This window comes from Cetorhinus maximus, chromosome 36 (genome assembly GCF_964194155.1).
Source record: "Cetorhinus maximus chromosome 36, sCetMax3.hap1.1, whole genome shotgun sequence".
In the NCBI taxonomy this organism is placed as follows: Eukaryota; Metazoa; Chordata; class Chondrichthyes; order Lamniformes; family Cetorhinidae; genus Cetorhinus; species Cetorhinus maximus.
This window is the reverse complement of record NC_135914.1, coordinates 4443873-4465215: the sequence shown is the minus strand read 5'-3', so window position 1 is coordinate 4465215 and position 21343 is coordinate 4443873. Positions and strand designations below refer to the sequence as shown.

At 49.8% G+C, this 21343-nt stretch overlaps 1 protein-coding gene across 1 annotated transcript; it reads right to left on the bottom strand.

The window, feature by feature from the left end:
- Positions 1-484: 484 nt before the first annotated feature.
- On the bottom strand, positions 485-21343 carry psmb4 (proteasome 20S subunit beta 4). Its single transcript, XM_078534062.1, has 8 exons — positions 21185-21343; positions 16216-16422; positions 13837-13920; positions 12620-12682; positions 10305-10386; positions 10088-10204; positions 1593-1681; positions 485-682 (listed from the first exon to the last, which is right to left on the bottom strand). Exons 1-8 carry the CDS (start codon positions 21286-21288, stop codon positions 670-672), a joined length of 759 nt encoding a protein of 252 aa, XP_078390188.1. The 5' UTR covers positions 21289-21343; the 3' UTR covers positions 485-669.

The window sequence follows — 21343 nt, the reverse complement described above, 5'->3', positions numbered from 1 at the left end:
TTGTATCCGCTGGAGTTTAGAAGAGTAAGAGGCGACTTGATTGAAACATATAAGATCCTGAGGGGTCTTGACAGGGTGGATGTGGAGAGGATGTTTCCTCTTGTGGGACAATCTAGAACTAGGGGCTCACTGTTTAAAAATAAAGGTTCGCCTCATTTAAGACAGAGATGAGGCGAAATTTTTTCTCTCAGAGTCGCGAATCTTTGGAATCCTCTTTCTCAAAAGGCGGTGGAAGCAGAGTCTTTGAATATTTTTAAGGCAGAGGTGGATAGATTCTTGATAAGCAAGGGGGTGAAAGGTTATTGGGAATGTGGGGTTGAGGTTACAGTCAGATCAGCCATGCTCTTACTGAATGGCGGGGCAGGCTTGAAGGGACTGAGTGGCCTATTCCTGCTCCTAATTTGTATGTATCTTATCCCATGAAAGAATAAAGAATGTGCTTTGGGATGTCCTGAGGTGCTAGAGAAATGGAACTCTCTCTCGGCTCTTTGAAAGCATTAGTTTATTTTCCCCGGTAAATATAAACATGTACATTGCAGCAAATACAGTGAAAAGGTTTCCCACAGGTATAGTAGCATAGAAACAGCATCTTTTACAGTCAACGAGCATGGAGTGAACCTTTCTGCTCCCATCGATCCATCAGTCGTTCTATGAACACTCTCTGTTCTTCTACTCAAACCCACTGAAATAAAAACAAAGAGAGAGGGATGCTGTAAGATTAGGAAACGGGGACACAGAGAGGTAACCACCGACTCGGGGGTTGTACAACTAGGGGCCCCATTCCAGTAAGACAGGGCGGGGCGGGGGGGGTGAAATCTTGGCTGACTTTCCCTTCTCTCAGCCAGGGTGCTAAGGCTAATGAGGGTACCCCTATTGCTTCCAGGCAAACTCAACAGAACATGGATCAAACCTCTTTCTTTTAAACTGCACTGAAGAGATGTGGGCGTCGCTGGGCTGGGCCAGCATTTATTGCCCATCCCTAATTGCCCCTTGAGAAGGTGGTGGTGAGCCGCCTTCTTGAGCCGCTGCAGTCCCTGTGGTGTGGGTACACCCACCGTGCTGTTAGGGAGGGAGTTCCAGGATTTTGACCCAGCGACAGTGAAGGAACGGCCGATATATTTCCAAGTCAGGATGGTGTGCGACTTGGAGGGGAACTTCCAGGTGGGGGTGTTCCCTTGCACCTGCTGCCCTTGTCCTTCTAGATGGTAGTGGTCGTGGGTTTGGAAGGAGCCTTGGTGAGTTGCTGCAGTGCATCTTGTAGATGGTACACACACTGCTGCTATTGTGCGTCGGTGGTGGAGGGAGTGAATGTTTGTGGATGGGGTGCCGATCAAGTGGGGCTGCTTTGTCCTGGATGGTGTGGAGCTTCTTGAGTGTTGTGGGAGCTGCACTCATCCAGGCAAGTGGGGAGTATTCCATCACACTCCTGACTTGTGCCTTGTAGATGGTGGACAGGCTTTGGGGTGGGGGGGGAGTCAGGAGGTGAGTTACTCGCCGCAGGATTCCCAACTTTCACAAGGCACAAGGCTCTTGGGCATAGTTTGTAACCCACCCCCTTCCCCTTCCCCTCGCGACCCCTCAGCTCGGGTTACCTGATCAAGTGCGCTATTTCCCAATTGGTCTCCACGGATATCGGTCCCTCGATCTCCACACCAGCCTCTGTTACAGTCGCTATCTGATACTACAAGGCAAACAACAAAGTTAAGTCACGCTGTTGTTTAAATAAAAACGCCTTCCGTAGGAAATAACGTGACATAAAATCCCGTTAACAGCAAGCCGGCCCGGAAGCAACTCATTTAAAGGGAAGCCGTTCATCAGCTTTGCCGCCAGGTATAACTGAATTTTACAGAAAGACGGGTTTTTATATCAACACATTGTGGGAGAAGGCCCTACGGCCCATCGTGTGTGCTGGTTCTCTGAAGGAGCTGTCCGATTAGTCCCCGTCCACCCGGCTCTCTCCCCACTCCGCTGCAATGCTCTCTTTTGGTTTTCAAGTGTTTATCCGATTTCCCCCCTTTTGAGCATCCCTATTGAATCTGCTTCCACCGCCCTTTCAGGCAGCGCCTTCCAGATCACAACAACTCCCTGTGTGTAAAAAAAAAACAAATTCTCCTCCTCTCCCCTCTCTGGTTCCTTTCCCGATTCTCTTCAATCTGTGTCCACCTCTGGTTACCGACCCTCCTGTCCAGTGGAAACAGTTTCTCCTTATTTACTCTGTCCAAACCCCCTTCCTGATTCTGAACGCCTCGATTCAATCTCCCCCTTTAACCTTCTCTGTTGACAATCCCAGCTTCTCCCAGTCTCTCCACATGGACTGAAGTCCCCCTCATCCTGACCGACGTGGGTAATGCTGAAGGGCAGGGTTTACTGCCCCCATTTGATGCCCCAGGGGTATTAAGACTCAGGCACGTGCTGCAAAGTGGAGGCACCAGATAGCGGGTACCCTTCCTTCAGAACTTGCCAGCTTTCACCATTACTTCTCCCGCTATTGGTCCATCAGTTACCTGATTTATCAATGTAGCAATGGTAGCGCTTGCCTTCAGGGACTGCAGGGTTGCTAGTTTAGTAACAGAGCCACAATACACGAAAGCATCCCCAGAGGCAGCAACGATGACAGTTTGCGAGCGAATCTCAAAATCCTAGCTTGGACACCCCCCCACCGCCCCCAAAATCACACCACTTCCAAAAAAACAAGCAGGATTGAAAAAACAGAGTGCTGGGTGGGTTCTCTCCATTCTGCACTCAACAAATGAGGGGCAGTGCAGGCCAGGATCCAAAGTGGATCCCAGTGTTGCGCTGACAGGTGCCGTCACGTAAGACACCATCCCGAGCCATAAGAACATTAAGAATTAGGAGCAGGCCGTTCAGCCCTTCGAACCTGTTCCGCCATTCAATGAGATCACGGCTATTCTTCTACTTGAACACCATTTTCCTGCACTATCCACATACAGGAACATAGGAAATTGAGTATTGTTGAAAGAAAAAAAAGAAAGAGACTTCTTTGTCGAAGCTTTTCGTCTTGCACTCATCAGGACAAGTCGCAAGAAAATACCATTGTCAGGGGAAACAACAATTTATACTGTATGATGAGAGAGTGCTGATTGGTTGGCAAGTGGACTCTGATTGGTAGAGGCGTTGCCATGGAGAATGCACCAGTAGATGGTGACTGACAGTTAACTGCCAAGCATTGTTGGAAATTTAAACCAGGCAGCTTGACTCTGGATTCATCAAGACAATGTCCTGGGGAATGAACCAGTGAATGGCTGCCACTTATTTTGTTTAGCTGAAACAAGTGTGTACATGTTCTTTCTGTCTGGCAATGCCTCTACCTATCATTTCCCTCTCACGCTTTTGTCCTGCACCATCCCCATATCCCTTGATGTTTTTAACATGTAGGCGCCTATTTATCTCAGTCTTGAACATACTCAATGACTGAGCCACCACAGCCCTCTGGGGCAGAGAATTCCAAACTCACCCTCAGTGTAGAGATTCCTCCTATCTTAGTCTGAAATGGCCTGTCCCTCATTCCAAGAATGTGTCCCCTGGTTCTAGAACCACATCCCTCACCCCCAGCCAAGTGAAACATCCTCCCTGCATCCACCCTGTCGAGCCCTGTAAGAATTTTGTATGTTTGAATGAGATCACCTCTCATTCTTCTAAACTCCAGAGAATAAAGGCACAGTCTATTTAATCTTTCCTCACAGGACAATCCCTCCATCCCAAGAATTAATTTGGTGAACCTTCATTGCACTCCCTCTATAGCAAGTATATCTTTCCTTAGGTAAGGAGACCAAAACTGCACACAATACTCCAGGTGTGGTCTCACCAAGGCTCTATATAATTGCAGTAAGACATCTTTACTCCCAGACTCAAATCCTCTTATAATAAAGGCCAACATAACATTTGCCTTCTTAATTGCTTGCTGTACCTGCAGGTTAGCTTTCAGTGACTTAAAAACAAGGACACCCAAGTCCCTTTGAAGTTCAACACTTTCCAGCCTCTCACCCTATTCTGTATTCCTGTTTTTCCTCCCAAAGTGGATAACTTCACATTTCTCCACATTGTATTCTAGCTGCCAAATCTTTGCCCCTTCGCTTAGCCTCTCCAAATCCCCTTGAAGCGTCTTTGCATCCTCCTCGCAACCCACCTAGCTTTGTCTCGTCTGCAAACTTGGAAATATTATGTTTAATCCCCACATCCAAATCACTGATATAGATCGTGAACAGCTGGGGCCCAAGCACTGATCCTTGTGGTACCCCACCCGTCACACTCTGCCAACTTGAGAATGACCAATTTATTCCTACTGTTTTCTGTCTGCTCTTTAATCCATGCTATCCCATACAAGTGTAGGTTGTGTCGGTTCACAGGCTCACAAGATACCTGCGTCTTTCGCAGCCCTTGTGGAGTCCATGGACCATGTCTGTGTTAATCGTTGTAGGCTGCACCCCCCTTTTTACTTTCCTGAAAAACCTTTCACTGTTGTTTTCTTTGCACTTCAGCCCCACGCTCCTCTTCTATGGCCATCCAGAGGAGGGCCGGGAGGGAGGGGAACCTCCCCGTGAACCTGTCCCTGGGCCTGGCCACGTTGGCCATTATCAGGTCTAGGTAGCCGGTGATCGGGGGTGGGGGTCATCTGACCCGACTATCTGCCCCTCTTCTGCAGCTATGTTTGCGGCCAGGTGTCCCTGGAGAGGGAGCGTGCGGTGTCTGCTGGCACCGTCGAGGCCTTTCGTGCTCGCTGAGCACCGCGGGGACTGGGATGTTTTATCGACCCCTTTAATCACATTTTGATTTAATGCTGGTAAGTTTCCTTTAAATTTTTGTCTTTTGGCTTTGCAGTTTCCCTTTAAGGGGCTGCTTTTACTTTGTCCCTGATTTTGTTAATTTAGTTTATTTGGTTTGACTCAAAATAATTAATCCAATTTCCCCCCAATCCCATGTGCTCTAATTTTGCTTATTAACCTCTTGTTTGGGATCTTATCAAAAGCTTTCTGAAAATCTAGATATACCACATCCACCAGTTCTCCCTTATTTATTCTGCCAGCAACATTCTCAAAAAGCTCCAACAGGTTTCTCAGACATGATTTTCCTTTCACAAATCCATGCTGACTCTGCCCAATCTCACCATTAATTTCTAAATGCCCAGTTATCACGTCCTTTGGAATAGATTCTAGCATTTTCCCTACTACTGATGTAAGGCTGACAGGTCTGTAGTTTCCAGTAATCTCTCTCCCTCATTTCTTAAGATAGTAGGGTTACATTTGCCACCTTCCAATTTGCAGGAACCATTCCACAGTCTATAGCATGTTGAAAGATGACCACCAATGCATTTATCATCTTTACAAGCACTTCTTTCAACACTCCCAGATGTAGACCATCGGGTCCAGGGGATTTATCAACATTAAATCCCATTAATTTCTCTATTACTAGTTTTTTTTTAAAACTAATATTGTCTTACAGTTCCTCATTTACTCTAGTCCCTCGATTCTCCACTATTTCTGGGAGGTTTTTTAGTATTTTCCTCGGTGAAGACAGACTCAAAGTATTTGTTTAGCTTCTCTGCCATTTCCTCATTCCCCATTATAAATTCTCCTGACTCCACTTGTAATGGACCCTATTTGTTTTCACTAGTCCTTTCTTTTTCACATGCCTACAGAAGCTTTCACTGTCCCGTTTTTATGTTTTTTGCTAGTTTACTCATGTTCTATTTTCCCTTTTTTAATCTTTTGCTTGGTCCTCCTTTGCAGAATTCTAAAAATGCTCCCAATCCTTAGGCTTACCATTTTTTTTTGGCAACTTTATACGCCTCTTGCTTTGATCTACTGCAATCCGTGATTTCTTTTGTTAGCCTTGGTTGGAACGCCTTCCTTGCTGGGTTTTTGTGCATCAAAGGAATGTACTTTTGATGTAAACCATATATTAGTTCTTTAAATGTTAGCCATTGCCTGTCCACCATCATACCCTTTAAAGTCGTTTCCCAATCCACCATATCCAATTTGCCCCTTAAACCGTCATAGTTTCCTTTGTTTAAAGTTAAGACCATTAGTTTCTGATTGAGCTATATCACTTTCAAACTTAACGTAAAATTCTATCATATTATGGCCACTCTTTCCTAAAGGCTCCTTTACAACAAGATTATTAATTAGCCCTTTCTCATTGCACAATACGAGATCGAAAATAGCCCGTTCCCTAGCTGGTTCCTCAACATATTGCTCTAGAAAACCATCTCTCATACATTCCAAGAACTTGTCCTCCACAACATTAGTACCAATAAGGTTTACCCAGTCTACATGTAGATTGAAATCCCCCATGACTATTGTATTACCCATGTTAAAGGAACCTCTAATTTCACAATTTATACTGAGATTTACATTACCACTGCTGTTTGGTGGCCTATACACAACTCCCACCAATGTTTTCCGCTCCTTGCTGTTTCTTAGTTCCACCCGAACTGATTCTATGTCTGGATCTTTAGAACTAAGGTCATCTCTCACTACACTACTCTCTTTAGTTAACAAAGCTACCCCACCACCTTTTCCCAGCTTCCTTTCCTTCCTGAGTGTCACATACCCTTAGATATTGAGGTCCCAGGTTTGGTTCCCTTGTAGCTAGGTCTCTGTAACGGCTAGCAGATCACCCATATGAATTTCTATTAGAGCTGACAATTCAACTGTTTTATTGTGATTGCTGCGGACATTCAGATGCAGAGTCCTTAATTCAGTTTTTTTTACTGTTTTTGTAAACTCTGGCCCTATTCACTGGCATAGTTTGCAATCACTGTACCTTTCTGCCATACTCTGATTATCGTTACCTTTATTGCTGCCGTGATCTATTGCCTTGTCACCTTCCTTTAATTTACTAAATCTTCCTTGACATGATCCCTCCCCCGCAACCATTTAGTTTAAAACCCTCTCTACTTTCCTAGGAATGCGGCTCACTAGAACACTGGTCCTAGTACGCTTCAGGCGTAGATCGTCCCAACGGTATAGCCCCCAACTTCCTCAGTACTGGTGCCAGTGCCCCACAAACCGGAACCCACTTCTCCCACACCAGTCTTTGGGCCACACATTCATTTCTCTAATCTTATTTACCCTAGCCAAGTTGCACGTGGCTCAGGTAATAATCCAGAGGTTATTACCTTTGAGGTTCTGCTTTTTATACATTTAGTGCCTAGCACCTCATACTTCCTCAACAGAACCTTTCCCAGCCTTACCTATGCTGTTGGTACCTACATGGAACACAACAACTAGATCCTCTCCCTCCCACTGCAAGCTCCTCTCCAGCCCCGAGTAGGTATCCCGAACCCTGGCACTGGGCAGCCAACACAGCCTTCTGGATTCTCACTCTCGGCTGCAGAGAACAGTATCTATCCCCGACTATTCCGTCCCCTGCTACCCACTAGATTCCTTTAATTACCCCCACGTGAATGGCTTCCTGTACGATGGTGCCTTGGTCAACCTGCTCATTTACACGACAGCCCTCACTCTTGTCCATACAAGCTGCAAGAACCTCGAACTTGTTGCTCAAATGCAAGAGCTGAAGCTCCTCCAATCCTACCTTCTCGATCCCCTTACTTGCCTGTCTCGGCTGTCACACCCTCCTCTCCCTGACCGCTTACCAAAGCAGATGACGCTAACCTAAGGGGTGTGACTGCCTTCTGGAACAAAGTGTCCAGGTAACTTCCCCCCCCCGCCCTCATGCATCGCAAAGTCTGCAGCTCAGCCTCCAGCTCATTAACTCTGAGCCGAAACTCCTCAAGCCACAAATGCTTACTACAGATGTGGTTGTCATGGATTGCAGTACCATCCAGAAGCACCCACATGCTGCAGCCGTGACGCACCACCCATCCGGCCATCTTTATTGTGTCAATTACGTTTATTTTTCTGAGTTAATTTATAACTCCCCTCTTCACAGAACCCCCTCACTCACCAAACTCTCAGCTTGATGCTCTGTGCCTCAAGCAACAGTCAGTGCAGACCAAGCAGCACTCAAAAACCCTTGGATTTATACTTTCTGAACAACAACGATGAGTCAAGCTCTGTGAAGGCTCAGAAACCAGTTTATACCGGCTACTAATTAGCTAGCTACGGCTGCTCTCAGAGAGCTTGTTTAAGCCTGGAAGAAACTTAACTTAGCTCTTAGCTTAAACAGTCATTTTAGCTAATTGCTAAATATAAACAAAAACTAGACTGTGGAGGAAGATTAGCCCTTAAAATCCCTCACTCACCAAACTCCCAGCTTGACATTCTGTGCCTCAAGCAGCACCCAGAATTAAAACAGCGAGGAGACTGCATTTGGGCAGCAGCTGTTGGTAGTGATTCAGCCGTTGCCATTGACACCTCCTCTGGACCTATCTTGTCTTTTTCTTTACTTGCCTCACAACGACTCCATTTTTAGCCTTGCACCATCATTCCCTGGTTAAGGATATGAACCTTTTATTTATTCATGGGACATGGGCATCACTGGCAAGTCCAGCATTTGTCACCTGTCCCTTGAACGAGTGGCTCGCTCGGCCATTTCAGAGGGGCAGTTAAGAGTCAACCACATGACTGTGGGTCTGGAGTCACATGTAGGCCAGACCGGGTAAGGACGGCAGATTTCCTTCTCTAATGGACGTTAGTGAACCAGATGGGTTTTTACGACAATTGATGATGGTTGTCATGGTCACCATTAATAAGACTAGCTTTCAATTCCAGATTTTATTAACTGAATTTAAATTCCACCAGCTGCCGTGGTGGGATTTGAACCACCTGGAGCATTAGCCTGGGCCTCTGGATTACTAGTCCAGTGACATCACCACTGCATCACTATCTCCCCTCAAAATTCTGCTCCCATTTACAGGACTAAGGCAGGCAGATGGAGTTAAGAGACAGACCAGACGGAACAGGCTCAAGGGGCTGAATGGCCTCCCCCCTGTTCCTACTGAATCCCTTTTCCCCTCCACACCACATCACAGACCTTCCAGATTATTCTTTCCTCCCCTCCCCTCTGTACTTTTTTCAGAGATTTAACGCTCATTCATTAGCAAAATCCTGCAGATGCTGGAAACACGAAATAAAAACAGAAAACGTTGCCCCCGTTTTTACCCCCAGCGCTGAAAGTGGCCGGATATAAACGTTGTTGCCCCTGTTTGTCCATGAACAAAATATCGCAAAAACTAAACGGGCGGATTTCATTGCAACTTGGTACACAGATAGGGTGTGGCCCAAAGAAGAACTGATTAGTTTTTGGCAAAGATCCGGATTTGGATTCTGGAATTTTTTTTTAATTATTAAAAGGATCCATTAAAAAAATTCTCAATTCTCCCAGTGTTAAGAATGTTGTGGGTTGCCTGATTTTGAATGTTGTTGACTGTTTTAGAACGTCACAAGATTGTCTCAGCCGCTGCGGTGCAGTCTGTCACAGCTGTCGGAAGGTGGGCAGAGTTTTCAGAGCAGGTTGTTGGAGGTGGATTGGCCTGAAGCCGCCTCAGCGAGTTGGAAGCTCTTGATAAAAAGATTTTTTTTTTCTCTCAGCTTTGTAGTTACAGAGAACCAGCTGGGCAGGGGGAAAAGCGCCCCATCAGCCCTCTCAGGTGGAGGCGAAAGATCCCACAGCCGCTAGCCGAAGAGCAGGGGAGTTGTGCAGGGTTTTAATTCCACGTAACAGGGTGAACATAAGAAATAGTAGCAGGGGAAAGCCTCAGGGAAGAGTTAGGTAATTGTAATAATGAGCTAACACAGCGTGGCGGAAGGATGCTCATTATTACAACTGAGTACGCTCTTCACTTATGTTATCTTTCGCTTGGCTGGTTTTGCTCTCCTTTCCCTTCCCCGTTTTTGCTTTCAGACGGCAGGTGTCGATCATTCTGCCATTCACACCTCCTCTAGACATCAGCTGTTTCTTTACTCGTCCCTCTGGCCTTGCTCTTTTGTCATTCCATCTCGCCCGTCTTTCCCTCCCATCGCGAACCTTCCCTTTCGCTCCTTTTCCCTTCCACTTGCCTTAAACCCGTGAGATTTCTAACCCACCTCAGACCCACCCACCCCTGCCAGCGCCACACCCCCCACCCCTCAACCCACCATCCTCCCAGGCTCGGCGCTCTTACCCGGTTGTAGGAACGTGCGTCCCGGTAATACAGGACTTTCAGGCAGCGCTCAACCAGCTGACGCGCCTCGTCTTTCGTGATCAGTGCCTGCCTTTCAGCGACCTCCCTCATCAGGGGCTGCGGAGACGGAAAAGGGAGAAGTCAGTCGGGAGCCGTGGCGGGGGGGGGGGGAGAGAACGGGAAAACAAGGAAGCTCGTGCGCGGGCGGTGGACTTACCTGCGCCAGGTAGGCCCCGAAGCCAGTCGCCACCGTCGAAGCCTCGTAGGCGACGCCGAGCTTGTCCACGTAACCTAGGAAACTGTTAAGAGGCAACCGGTGAGTTTGAAGCCAAAAAAAAAATCTCTCACGCTCTGGCCGGGTTTGACCGCGCGGCTGACCGACTCCGCTCCGTCACGGACACACGCACGCGTGTGTGGGTGATCAATCGATCCCTGCGACCCATCTCTCACTCTGCACCGGGTACCCTGGCACTCGGACCTGTGCACCCGGGAGGGCCAAGGGGGTTGGATTTGGTGGGAAAGAGCGCTGCTCAAACCCCCCCCACCCCCAAGCAGGAAGTCCCAAAATGAAATTGTTGTGAAAATTGCAACAGCAGAGGGTGCATCTGCCCTCTCAGGCGGATGTAAAAGATCCCACGGCCGCTACTGGAAGAGGAGGAGCAGTGGGAGGGGGGTAATTCTCCCCAGTGTCTTGGGGCCCAATGTTTATCCTTCAGCCGCTATCACGAAGAAAAAGAAGATTATCCGGTCAATGCTGTTTGTGGGAGCTTGCTGTTCATAAATTGGCTGCTCCGTTTCCTACACAACAATACTTCAAAAGCACTTCATTGGTGGTAGCATTAAATCCAGGTTTAAGGCACATAACTGTGCCTGGTGCCGACATGAGAGTTAATATTGCAGGGTGTCAACCTTGGCTCAGTGGGTCGCGCTCTCTCTCTCGCCTCGGAGTCAGAAGGTCGTTGGGTTCGAGGCCCCCACTCTAGAGACTCGAGCGCCATAATCCAGGCCGGCACTCCCTGGTGCCGGTCCCCAAGGAGTGCTGCACTGTCAGAGGCGCCGTCTTTCAGGATAAGACGTTCAATCCCCGCCTGCCCTTTCAGGTGGATGTGAAAGATCCCTACGGCTGCTAATGGTGGGGGGGAGGAACAGACCACTTGGCCCGTCTACCCTGCTCCGCCATTCACGACGATCCTGGCCAATCTACTGCCTCAACCCCACTTGTTCCGCACATCCCTCGATTCCCTCAGGGAGGAGAAAAAAAATCTGCCTGTCCCAGCCTTAAATGTACTCAACAATGGAGCATCCACAACCCTCTGGGGTTTATAATTCCAAAGATTCAACTGGTCAGTGTGTGAATCTTTGGAATTCTCTACCCCAGAGGGATGTGGATGCTCCATTGTTGAGTACATTTAAGGCTGGGACAGGCAGATTTTTGGTCTCTCAGGGAATTAAGGGAGACGGGGAGTGGGGACAGTGGAGTTGAGGCAGAAGGTCAGCCATGACTGCACTGAACGGCAGGAGCAGGCTCGAGGTGTTAATTGGATCCCAAGCCAGCTGAAGTGTGAAACTAGACACAAGCCCTTTCCTCGATAGTAGGTTTATTGACAGAATGCAGCATTACTTAGGTCTGCCCTAATATCTACTGACCCCCTACAGTCCCAGCAGGGTCTCTTTATACTCTTTTCAGCATCAATTAACTAATAAACAAAATTTTTTAAAAAAGAGTTAACCACCCCCTTCGAAGGGGACTATAACTAAAACAAAATTATTAAAATTAAAATGTCGTGATGGGGAGTGATAACGCACTCCAGCCACTGTGGTGCCCACTAGTCGCAGAGGGCCTCAAGCATGCACAGTGGACACTACTTACTCCCTCTCCAAGGGCACCTGGGCACGGATGTAACCGTGGAAGTGGGCAGGCACTCGGGCTGAATGACCCCCCCTCAACCTGCTCACCACTCTTTCTTTTTCACTCTTTTGGAGTAGACCAATTGAACAAATTAATAGCCCTTTACTTTCTGCTCCAGATGTTTTTCAATCATTCAACGCCCTTCACCTGTGTATACTCAAGCTCGAGAAGACAGGCGTGGTCTACTTCTGCTCCTATCTCTCATGTTCTGACGTGTTAGCAGAGTCACAATGAGGAGGCGGTGGCATAGTGGTATTGTCACTGGACTGGTAATCCAGGGACCCGGGGTAATGCTCTGGAAACTGGAATTAGGTCTAATGATGACCACGAAACCATTGCTGATCGTCGTAAAAAATCCATCTAGTTCACTAACGCCCCTTTAGGGTCCACATGTGGTTGACTCTTAAATGCCCCCTGAACAAGGGCAATTGTCCACATCCCATGAACGAATAATAAGATTATGTGCGGGCAGTGCAAGCGAGGTGGACAGGGAGGGTAGCAACAAAGCAGATGGATCTCCAGTGCACGTTACCACCAGATTATTAGATTTAATCTCACAGTTTTGACCGTAAAGCCAGGGCACGTTGCGAGTGTTTGCAGCTGCGTGCACGTCCTCAACTTACCTCTCGCCGTTGTTCATCCCGCCGATGATAACGGTGTTCCACAGAGGGTTCATCTTACATCTCCTGTAACAGAGAGGGAAAGGCTTGAGCCATGCCAGGTTCACAGTGCTTGATCAGCAGGTAGGGTTGCCCAGTGCCCCCTCGAGGCGACTTGATCTCGGGCACTAGCTAACCTTTCAACAAGCGAACAACATCACATCTGACATGTCTGCCAACAGCAACTTGCATTTATATAGCACCTTCAAACATTGTAAAACAGGTGCTTCACAGGAGTATTATCAGGGAAAAATTTGACCCCGCGCTACATAAGGAGATATTAGGGACAGGTGAGCGAGAGCGCGCAGCGGGAGGGAGAGCAGCAGGAGGGAGAGTGAGAGAGAGGCGGGAGGGAGAGAGAGAGACAGGCAGGAGAGAGAGAGGGGCTAGAGAGAGCGGTCACATAGATAGATAGAGAGGAGTGTAGGAGTTGAAGGAGGTTACAGAGAAGGGGAGTGGTGTAGGGGTTGGAGGAGGTTACAGAGATAGGGAGGGGTGTAGGGGCTGGAAGGGATTACAGAGATAGGGAGGGATGTAGGGGCTGGAGGAGGTTACAGAGATAGGGAGGGGTGTAGGAGCTGGAGGAGGTTACAGAGATAGGGAGGGGGTTGTAGGGGCTGCAGGAGGTTACAGAGATAGGGAGGGGTGTAGGGGCTGGAGGAGGTTACAGAGATAGGGAGAGGTGTAGGAGCTGGAGGAGGTTACAGAGATAGGGAGGGGTGTAGGGGCTGGAGGAGGTTACAGAGATAGGGAGGGGTGTAGGGGCTGGAGGAGGTTACAGAGATAGGGAGGGGTGTAGGGGATGCCGGAGGTTACAGAGATAGGGAGGTGGTTGTGGGGGCTGGAGGAGGTTACAGAGAAAGGAAGGGGTGTAGGGGCTGGAGGAGGTTACAGAGAAAGGGAGGGGTGTAGGGGCTGGAGGAGGTTACAGAGAAAGGGAGGGGTGTAGGGACTGGAGGAGGTTACAGAGAAAGGGAGGGGGTGCAAGGGCCATGGAAGGGATTTGAAAACCAGGATGAGAAATTTAAAATCAAAGCATTGCTGGACCAGGAGCTAACGTAGGTCAGTGAATGTAGTGTAACGGAGGCACAATCCCATGATTCAGCTGTTAGGATATTGCACTAGACGAGGCTGGGCCTGGATGTGAGGCCCCCATGGTGCACTTGCCTGCCAACACTCACCTGTTGTACATGACTCTGGTCAGCCAGGAATGGATCGCTTTTGGACTGTAGCTGTGACCATCTCCAAGTAGTTCTTCATCAATCCTAGGGACAAACGTAGGAAATTACACCAGATCCCCAGCACAAAAACAGGTCATTCGGCCCCTCTGCTCCGTGCTGGTGTTTCTGCTCCACACGAGCCTCCTCCCACTCCCTCTTCATCTCCCCCCCAACACCATATCCTTCTATTCCTTTCTCCCTCGTGTGTTTATCCAGCTTCCCCCCATTTCAACCCATCTCCGCGATTCACCTTGACCACTCCCCGTGGGTGCGAGTCCCACATTCTCCCCACTCCCCGTGGCAGCGAGTCCCACATTCTCCCCGCTCCCCGTGGGAGCGAGTCCCACATTCCCCCCGCTCCCCGTGGGAGCGAGTCCCACATTTTGGGAGCGAGTCCCACATTCCCCCCCGGTCCCCGTGGGAGCGAGTCCCACATTCTCCCCGCGGGAGCGACTCCCACATTCTCCCCGCTCCCCATGGGAGCGAGTCCCACATTCTGCTCGCATCCCACATTCTCCCCGCTCCCCGTGGGAGCGAGTCCCACATTCTCCCCGCTCCCCGTGGGAGCGAGTCCCATATTCTCCCCACTCACTTGTAAATGTGTTAAAAAGGATGCCCTGTGCAACCGATGAGCATTATCAAATAACTTGGAACAGAAAACACACATGCAGGCAGACACAGGCACACACACACACAGGGACACATACACGGGCACACAATGTGAAGTCACAGAATCTCCAAGGACTGAAATCAGATCCTGGTCTAACCACATATTGAGGCTGATGGCATCAATAATATCAAACCATCACAACCTCAATTTTTGATCAGAATGTTTATTGACACCACAACGTTCGGCTAAGAAGTTTGTGGTAAGGGTGAGACTTGACCACAAACAGTCCAATTCACATCACGCAGTCTACTCATGCAGCTAAAGTCTATTTAAACAGCGCACTACAGCTGTCTACAGAGTCTATTTAAACAGCGCACTACAGCTGCCTACAGAGTCTATTTAAACAGTGCACTACAGCTGCCTACAGAGTCTATTTAAACAGCGCACTACAGCTGCCTACAGAGTCTATTTAAACAGTGCACTACAGCTGTCTACAGAGTCTATTTAAACAGCGCACTACAGCTGTCTACAGAGTCTATTTAAACAGCGCACTACAGCTGTCTACAGAGTCTATTTAAACAGTGCACTACAGCTGTCTACAGAGTCTATTTAAACAGCGCACTACAGCTGCCTACAGAGTCTATTTAAACAGCGCACTACAGCTGCCTACAGAGTCTATTTAAACAGTGCACCACAGCTGTCTACAGAGTCTATTTAAACAGTGCACCACAGCTGTCTACAGAGTCTATTTAAACAGCGCACTACAGCTGTCTACAGTCTATTTAAACATTGCACCACAGCTGTCTACAGAGCCTATTTAAACAGTGTACCACAGCTGTCTAGAGTCTATTTAAACAGCGCACTACAGCTGCCTACAGAGTCTATTTAAACAGTGCACCACAGCTGCCTACAGAGTCTATTTAAACAGTGCACCACAGCTGTCCAGAGTCTATTTAAACAGTGCACCACAGCTGTCCAGAGTCTATTTAAACAGTGCACCACAGCTGTCTACAGTCTATTTAAACAGTGCACCACAGTTGTCTAGAGTCTATTTAAACAGCGCACTACAGCTGTCTACAGAGTCTATTTAAACAGTGCACCACAGCTGTCCAGAGTCTATTTAAACAGTGCACCACAGCTGTCCAGAGTCTATTTAAACAGTGCACCACAGCTGTCCAGAGTCTATTTAAACAGCGCACCACAGCTGTCTACAGAGTCTATTTAAACAGTGCACCACAGCTGTCTACAGAGTCTATTTAAACAATGCACCACAGCTGTCCACAGAGTCTATTTAAACAGTGCACCACAGCTGTCCACAAAGACTATTTAAACAGCATGCTACAGCAAACAGCCTAGAGTCTGTTTAAACAATGCACTACAACAGTCTACAGAGTCTATTTAAATAGTGCACTACAGCAAACAATCTACATAGTCTATTTTAAAAATAAGAGTCTCTTAAGAATTATGGCAAACAGAACTCATGCCCAAAACAACAGCAAGTCCCCCTGAGGACAAAGCAAGGTGATTTCTTCGCAAAATGCAGTGAGTGGAGGTCAGTTACAATCTTTGTTCTGGCTGGGAATAGTGGCGTTTCTACTATAAGCAGCCGTGTTTTATCGGCAGGTCTGTACTGCAGCAGAATAAGCTTTTGACCAATCAAGGACTCACTAATACCCAACGGTATCAAACTGGAGGCTGACTGTACCAATACCGTCGTGCTGGTCACTCACATCATCTGCTCGATGGCATGTTTGAGGTACTGGTAATCTGCGTAGTCGCCCGATGCTCCCAGTATTGTGCTGTTGTTCACCTTCATCAGCCTGGATATGTTACGGAACCTGGCCATCGACCCATAAGAGCCCAGCATGTCAGCGGCAAGGATGACCCCACCATCGAACTTCGCCCCCAGCACCGAGGTACCTGTCACCATCGGACTCCTGCAAAATCAAAGAAAAGGACGGATGCCTTAAGGACGCAGTGACAGCGGGAGGCCATTCAGCCCTTCGCACCAGTTCTGTCATCCAGCTACATCAAGGCTGAACTGTATCTGAACACCATCTGCCCACCTTGGTTCTGTAACACGTAATCCCCTCAACCCAACAAAAATCTATCCATCGCGGTTTTGACATTTCCAATTCACCACCCTCGACAGCTTTTTGTGGGGGAGGGAGTTCCATATTCCCACTCCCCCCTGTGTGTGCATGTGTGAAGTGCTTCCTGACATCACCCCTGAATGGCCTGGCTCCCATTTTAAGGTTCTGCTCCCCCTTGCTCCGGACTGTCTCCCCCTCTGACCCCCACCAGAGGAAATAGTTTCTCTCTATCGACCCGATCGAATCCTTGAATCATCTTAAACCCCTCGATTCGATCACCCCTTCATCTCCCACCCTCGAGGGAATACAAGCTGAGTCTGTGTGTGACCTGTCCTCGGAGTTTAACCCTTTCAGCCCCGGGATCGTTCTGATAAATACTGAAGAAAACCAGATAATTTGCATTTATATAGTTCCATATTCATGTCCTCAGGTACTCCCAAAATTCAGTCCATTCAAATGTCAACAATCCCTATAGATTTCTTCTGTTTTAAGCAGCTGGCTTTTTTTAGTGCACGGTACTTATAAATTTTTTTATGCTTGGCCGCATAAGTGTAGTGTCCTAAAGAGGGCAACTTGTGTTAATTATTAATTAACACTGTCCCACATAATGAGACAAATTGTCCCAGATCATCTGCTTTTCTTTTAGTGATGTTGGTTGAGGGATAAATATTGATCCCAAGAAGAATTACAACCCCACCCCCACCCCCAGAGTGTTCCAATAGCAGCCATGGGATCTCCTACATCCACCTGAGGGGGCAGAGGGGCCTTTGGTTTAAAGTCTCATCCTGAAACACAGCAGCTCTGGCTGCAGCACTCCCTCAGTACCCACCCTCCGACAGCGCGGCGCTCCCTCAGTACCCACCCTCCGACAGCGCGGCGCTCCCTCAGTACCCACCCTCCGACAGCGCGGCGCTCCCTCAGTACCCACCCTCCGACAGCGCGGCGCTCCCTCAGTACCCACCCTCCGACAGCGCGGCGCTCCCTCAGTACCCACCCTCCGACAGCGCGGCGCTCCCTCAGTACCCACCCTCCGACAGCGCGGCGCTCCCTCAGTACCCACCCTCCGACAGCGCGGCGCTCCCTCAGTACCCACCCTCCGACAGCGCGGCGCTCCCTCAGTACCCACCCTCCGACAGCGCGGCGCTCCCTCAGTACCCACCCTCCGACAGCGCGGCGATCCCTCAGTACCCACCCTCCGACAGCGCGGCGCTCCCTCAGCACTTACCCCCACGACAGTGCGGCGCTCCCTCAGTACCCACCCTCCTACAGTGCGGCGCTCCCTCAGTACCCACCCTCCGACAGCGCGGCGCTCCCTCAGTACCCACCCTCCGACAGCGCGGCGCTCCCTCAGTACCCACCCTCCGACAGCGCGGCGCTCCCTCAGTACCGACCCTCCGACAGCGCGGCGCTCCCTCAGTACCCACCCTCCGACAGCGCGGCGCTCCCTCAGTACCCACCCTACTACAGCGCGGCGCTCCCTCAGTACCCACCCTCCGACAGCGCGGCGCTCCCTCAGTACCCACCCTCCTACAGCGTGGCGCTCCCTCAGTACCCACCCTCCTACAGCGCGGCGCTCCCTCAGTACCCACCCTCCTACAGCGCGGCGCTCCCTCAGTACCCACCCTCCTACAGCGCGGCGCTCCCTCAGTACCCACCCTCCTACAGCGCGGCGCTCCCTCAGTACCCACCCTCCTACAGCGCGGCGCTCCCTCAGTACCCACCCTCCTACAGCGCGGCGCTCCCTCGGTACCCACCCTCCGACAGCGCGGCGCTCCCTCGGTACCGACCCTCTGACAGTGCGGCACTCCCTCGGTACTGACCCTGTCCAACAGTGCAGTGCGCCCTCAGTACTGACCCTCCGACAGCGCAGCGCTCCCTTGGTACTGGGGGATAGTGCGGGAAGGTGGTGTTGAGGTGAAACATCAGCCCCAGTCTTATTGAATGGCAGAGCTGAATGGCCTACTCCTATTTATATCTGAAGTGTTTCTATCACTGACAGCACCACCTAATGTCCTCAACCAACCCTGAACAGTACTCTACCGACAGGGATGATTTAGTTCATTGTGGATAATCCCCTCACAAATCAATAGAGATTACAGTCTAACTGATAACTCCTACACCCGGGACAGTGCACAAGCCCAGTTATCTCCCATTTGACAATCACTGGACCTTCAACTCAGTGTGAAGTAAGTTGTGGGTTCATGTCCAGCTCTCGATAATCTAATCAGGCATTCAGCATTGGGAGAGCGCTGCACTGTCGGGAGGATAAGGAGTTAACCCAAGCTGCAGTCTGCCTGTTCAAACAGCCGGACAAGATATCCCGGCGCTGTTTGAGAACAAGGTTCTCTCCTGGTGTCCCAGGCAACATTCCTCTGTCTCCCTCGCTCTCTCGAGCAATAACCAGGGTATATGTTGCAGTCAGCTATTGCACACCCAGCAGGTTATGCTACCTGTGAAGGCACCGTGTGTGGGGGGACGTCAGAGGTAAGGCCATAAGACGCAGGAGTAGGCCATTCGGCCCATCGAGTCTGCTCCGCCATTCAATGAGATCATGGCTAATCTGATAATCTTCAACTCCACTTTCCTGCCTTTTCATCATAACCCTTGATTCCCTCACTGATTAAAAATCTGTCCATCTCAGCCTTGAGTATACTTAACGACCCGCCCTCTGTGGTAAAGAATTCCACAGATTCACGACCCTCAGAGAAGAAATTCCTCCTCATCTTGGTCTTAAAGAGACGACCCCTCACTCTGAAATTATGCCCTCTGGTCCTAGACTCTCCCACAAGCTCTCAGCATCTACCCTGTCAAACCCCCTAAGAATATTATATGTTTCAATAAGGTTGTCTCCTGTACTCCAGATTGGTGCTATTGAACTGTTTTATCTCACCCTTAAAATCCATGTTTTGTGTGTCTTATGTGAGTGTGTGTGTGCGCGCGTACAGGGGTTTAAGAAGGGGTAGAGTTTAAGTTATTGAATTAGAAATTAGCAGTTCATATTTCTGTCTTTTGCCACTTGTTAAAGACAATTTGTTCATTAAACAGTTATTTACTGATTAAGTTTGCAAACCTGGTGCTCGTATTCTGTTAAGCTAAACAGTTGGGTAGAATTGGGGCAATCTGGTCAGACTTTTTACCTTTGTCGTTGCTCGGGGAGCAGTGGGGCTGATATTACAGCGCACTATCCCCAGTGAGTCGTGACACCCTCGAGTCCTTTCTAACCCTTCCAATCACTTTCATCTACCGCCCTGGTTATTGACCTCTCTGCCGAGGGCAATAGGACCTCCCTATCCACTCTATCTAGGCCCCTCACACCTCAATTCAATCTCCCCTCAGCCTCCTCCGTCCCACAAGAACCAACTCCAGCCCTGTCCAATCCTTCTTCGTTGCTAAAAATTTCCCAGCCCCAGCAACCTCCCCGTAAATCTCCTCTGCGCTCTCCCATGTGCGATCACACCTCTCCGGTGATGCCGTTAATCCGGAATAAAAAGCCAGTATCGGGTATTAGTGGTCGCAAAGCTAACCTGACTGTCACAAAAAAAACCTACCTGGTCCCTCTGGGGAAAAGAAAACTGCCGTCCTTACCCGTTCCCCACACACAGTGTATGTGAAACTCCAGACCCACAGCAATGGGTTAGCAAAAGAGGTGGGGATTTGAAGGAAAGACGCTCAGTCGTGTCGGAGAGGGCTGTTCACCACCACCTCTTCAAGCAGCCACACCACATATTCTGGCGACTCCTCCACCCCTGCTCCACCCACCGCCCCACCTGCACACGCCCTCCCCACTCCACCCCCACACCTCATCTCCCCGCAAACCCCCACTACTCCCAACCCCCGCCTGCCATAACACACACCCCCAACACCCACCACCTCATCCACTGTCCCCCCAACCCCCACCACTTCGTCCACTGTCCCCTCCCAACCCCCACCACTTCGTCCACTGTCCCCTCACCAACCCCCACCACTTCGTCCACTGTCCCCCCCAACCCCCACCACTTCATCCACTGTTCCCCCCAACCCCCACCACTTCATCCACTGTCCCCTCCCAACCCCCACCACTTCATCCACTGTCCCCCCCAACCCCCACCACTTCATCCACTGTTCCCCCCAACCCCCTCCACTTCATCCACTGTCCCCTCCCAACCCCCACCACCTCATCCATTGTCCCCCCAACCCCCACCACTTCATCCACTGTCCCCTCCCAACCTCAACCCCCCTCTCCAATTCCAACATCCCCATCTTACCACCACCACCACCTCCTCACCCCCCAATACCACCACTCCCACCTCACCCCGCCAACCCCTACCCGCCTCACCAGCTCCCCATAGCAAATGAATAATGCGATGCCCCACGTGGCCGAATAGCCAGGAACCCTAAACACACCCCACCCCCCTCAACAAAAGTAAATAAAGTTGACGGTTTTAATAGGAGGAGGAGGAATGACCACCCACCACCACCTTTTAACCCCCTCCACCGTGATTAAAGAGGTGGGGAGAGGAAAGGGGCTAATTTTACCCTCTCAAAGTGAAAGGGTGACTCAGCAGAAAGAGCTGGATTTACTGTGTGTGTGTGTGTGTGTGTGTTTTTGCGGAGTGGTTGTACTCACAGGGTGTGTGTGGCCGGGCCCAGGTTGGAGCCGGGCACCGTGTAGAACCGGCCAGGCTCAGGCCCCTCGGCCCACATCCCGCTCCTCATCGCAGCCGCCGCCATTTTAGTGCCGGCAACCCACTGGACTGTACCATTCACACTTATCCCTCCCCCTTCA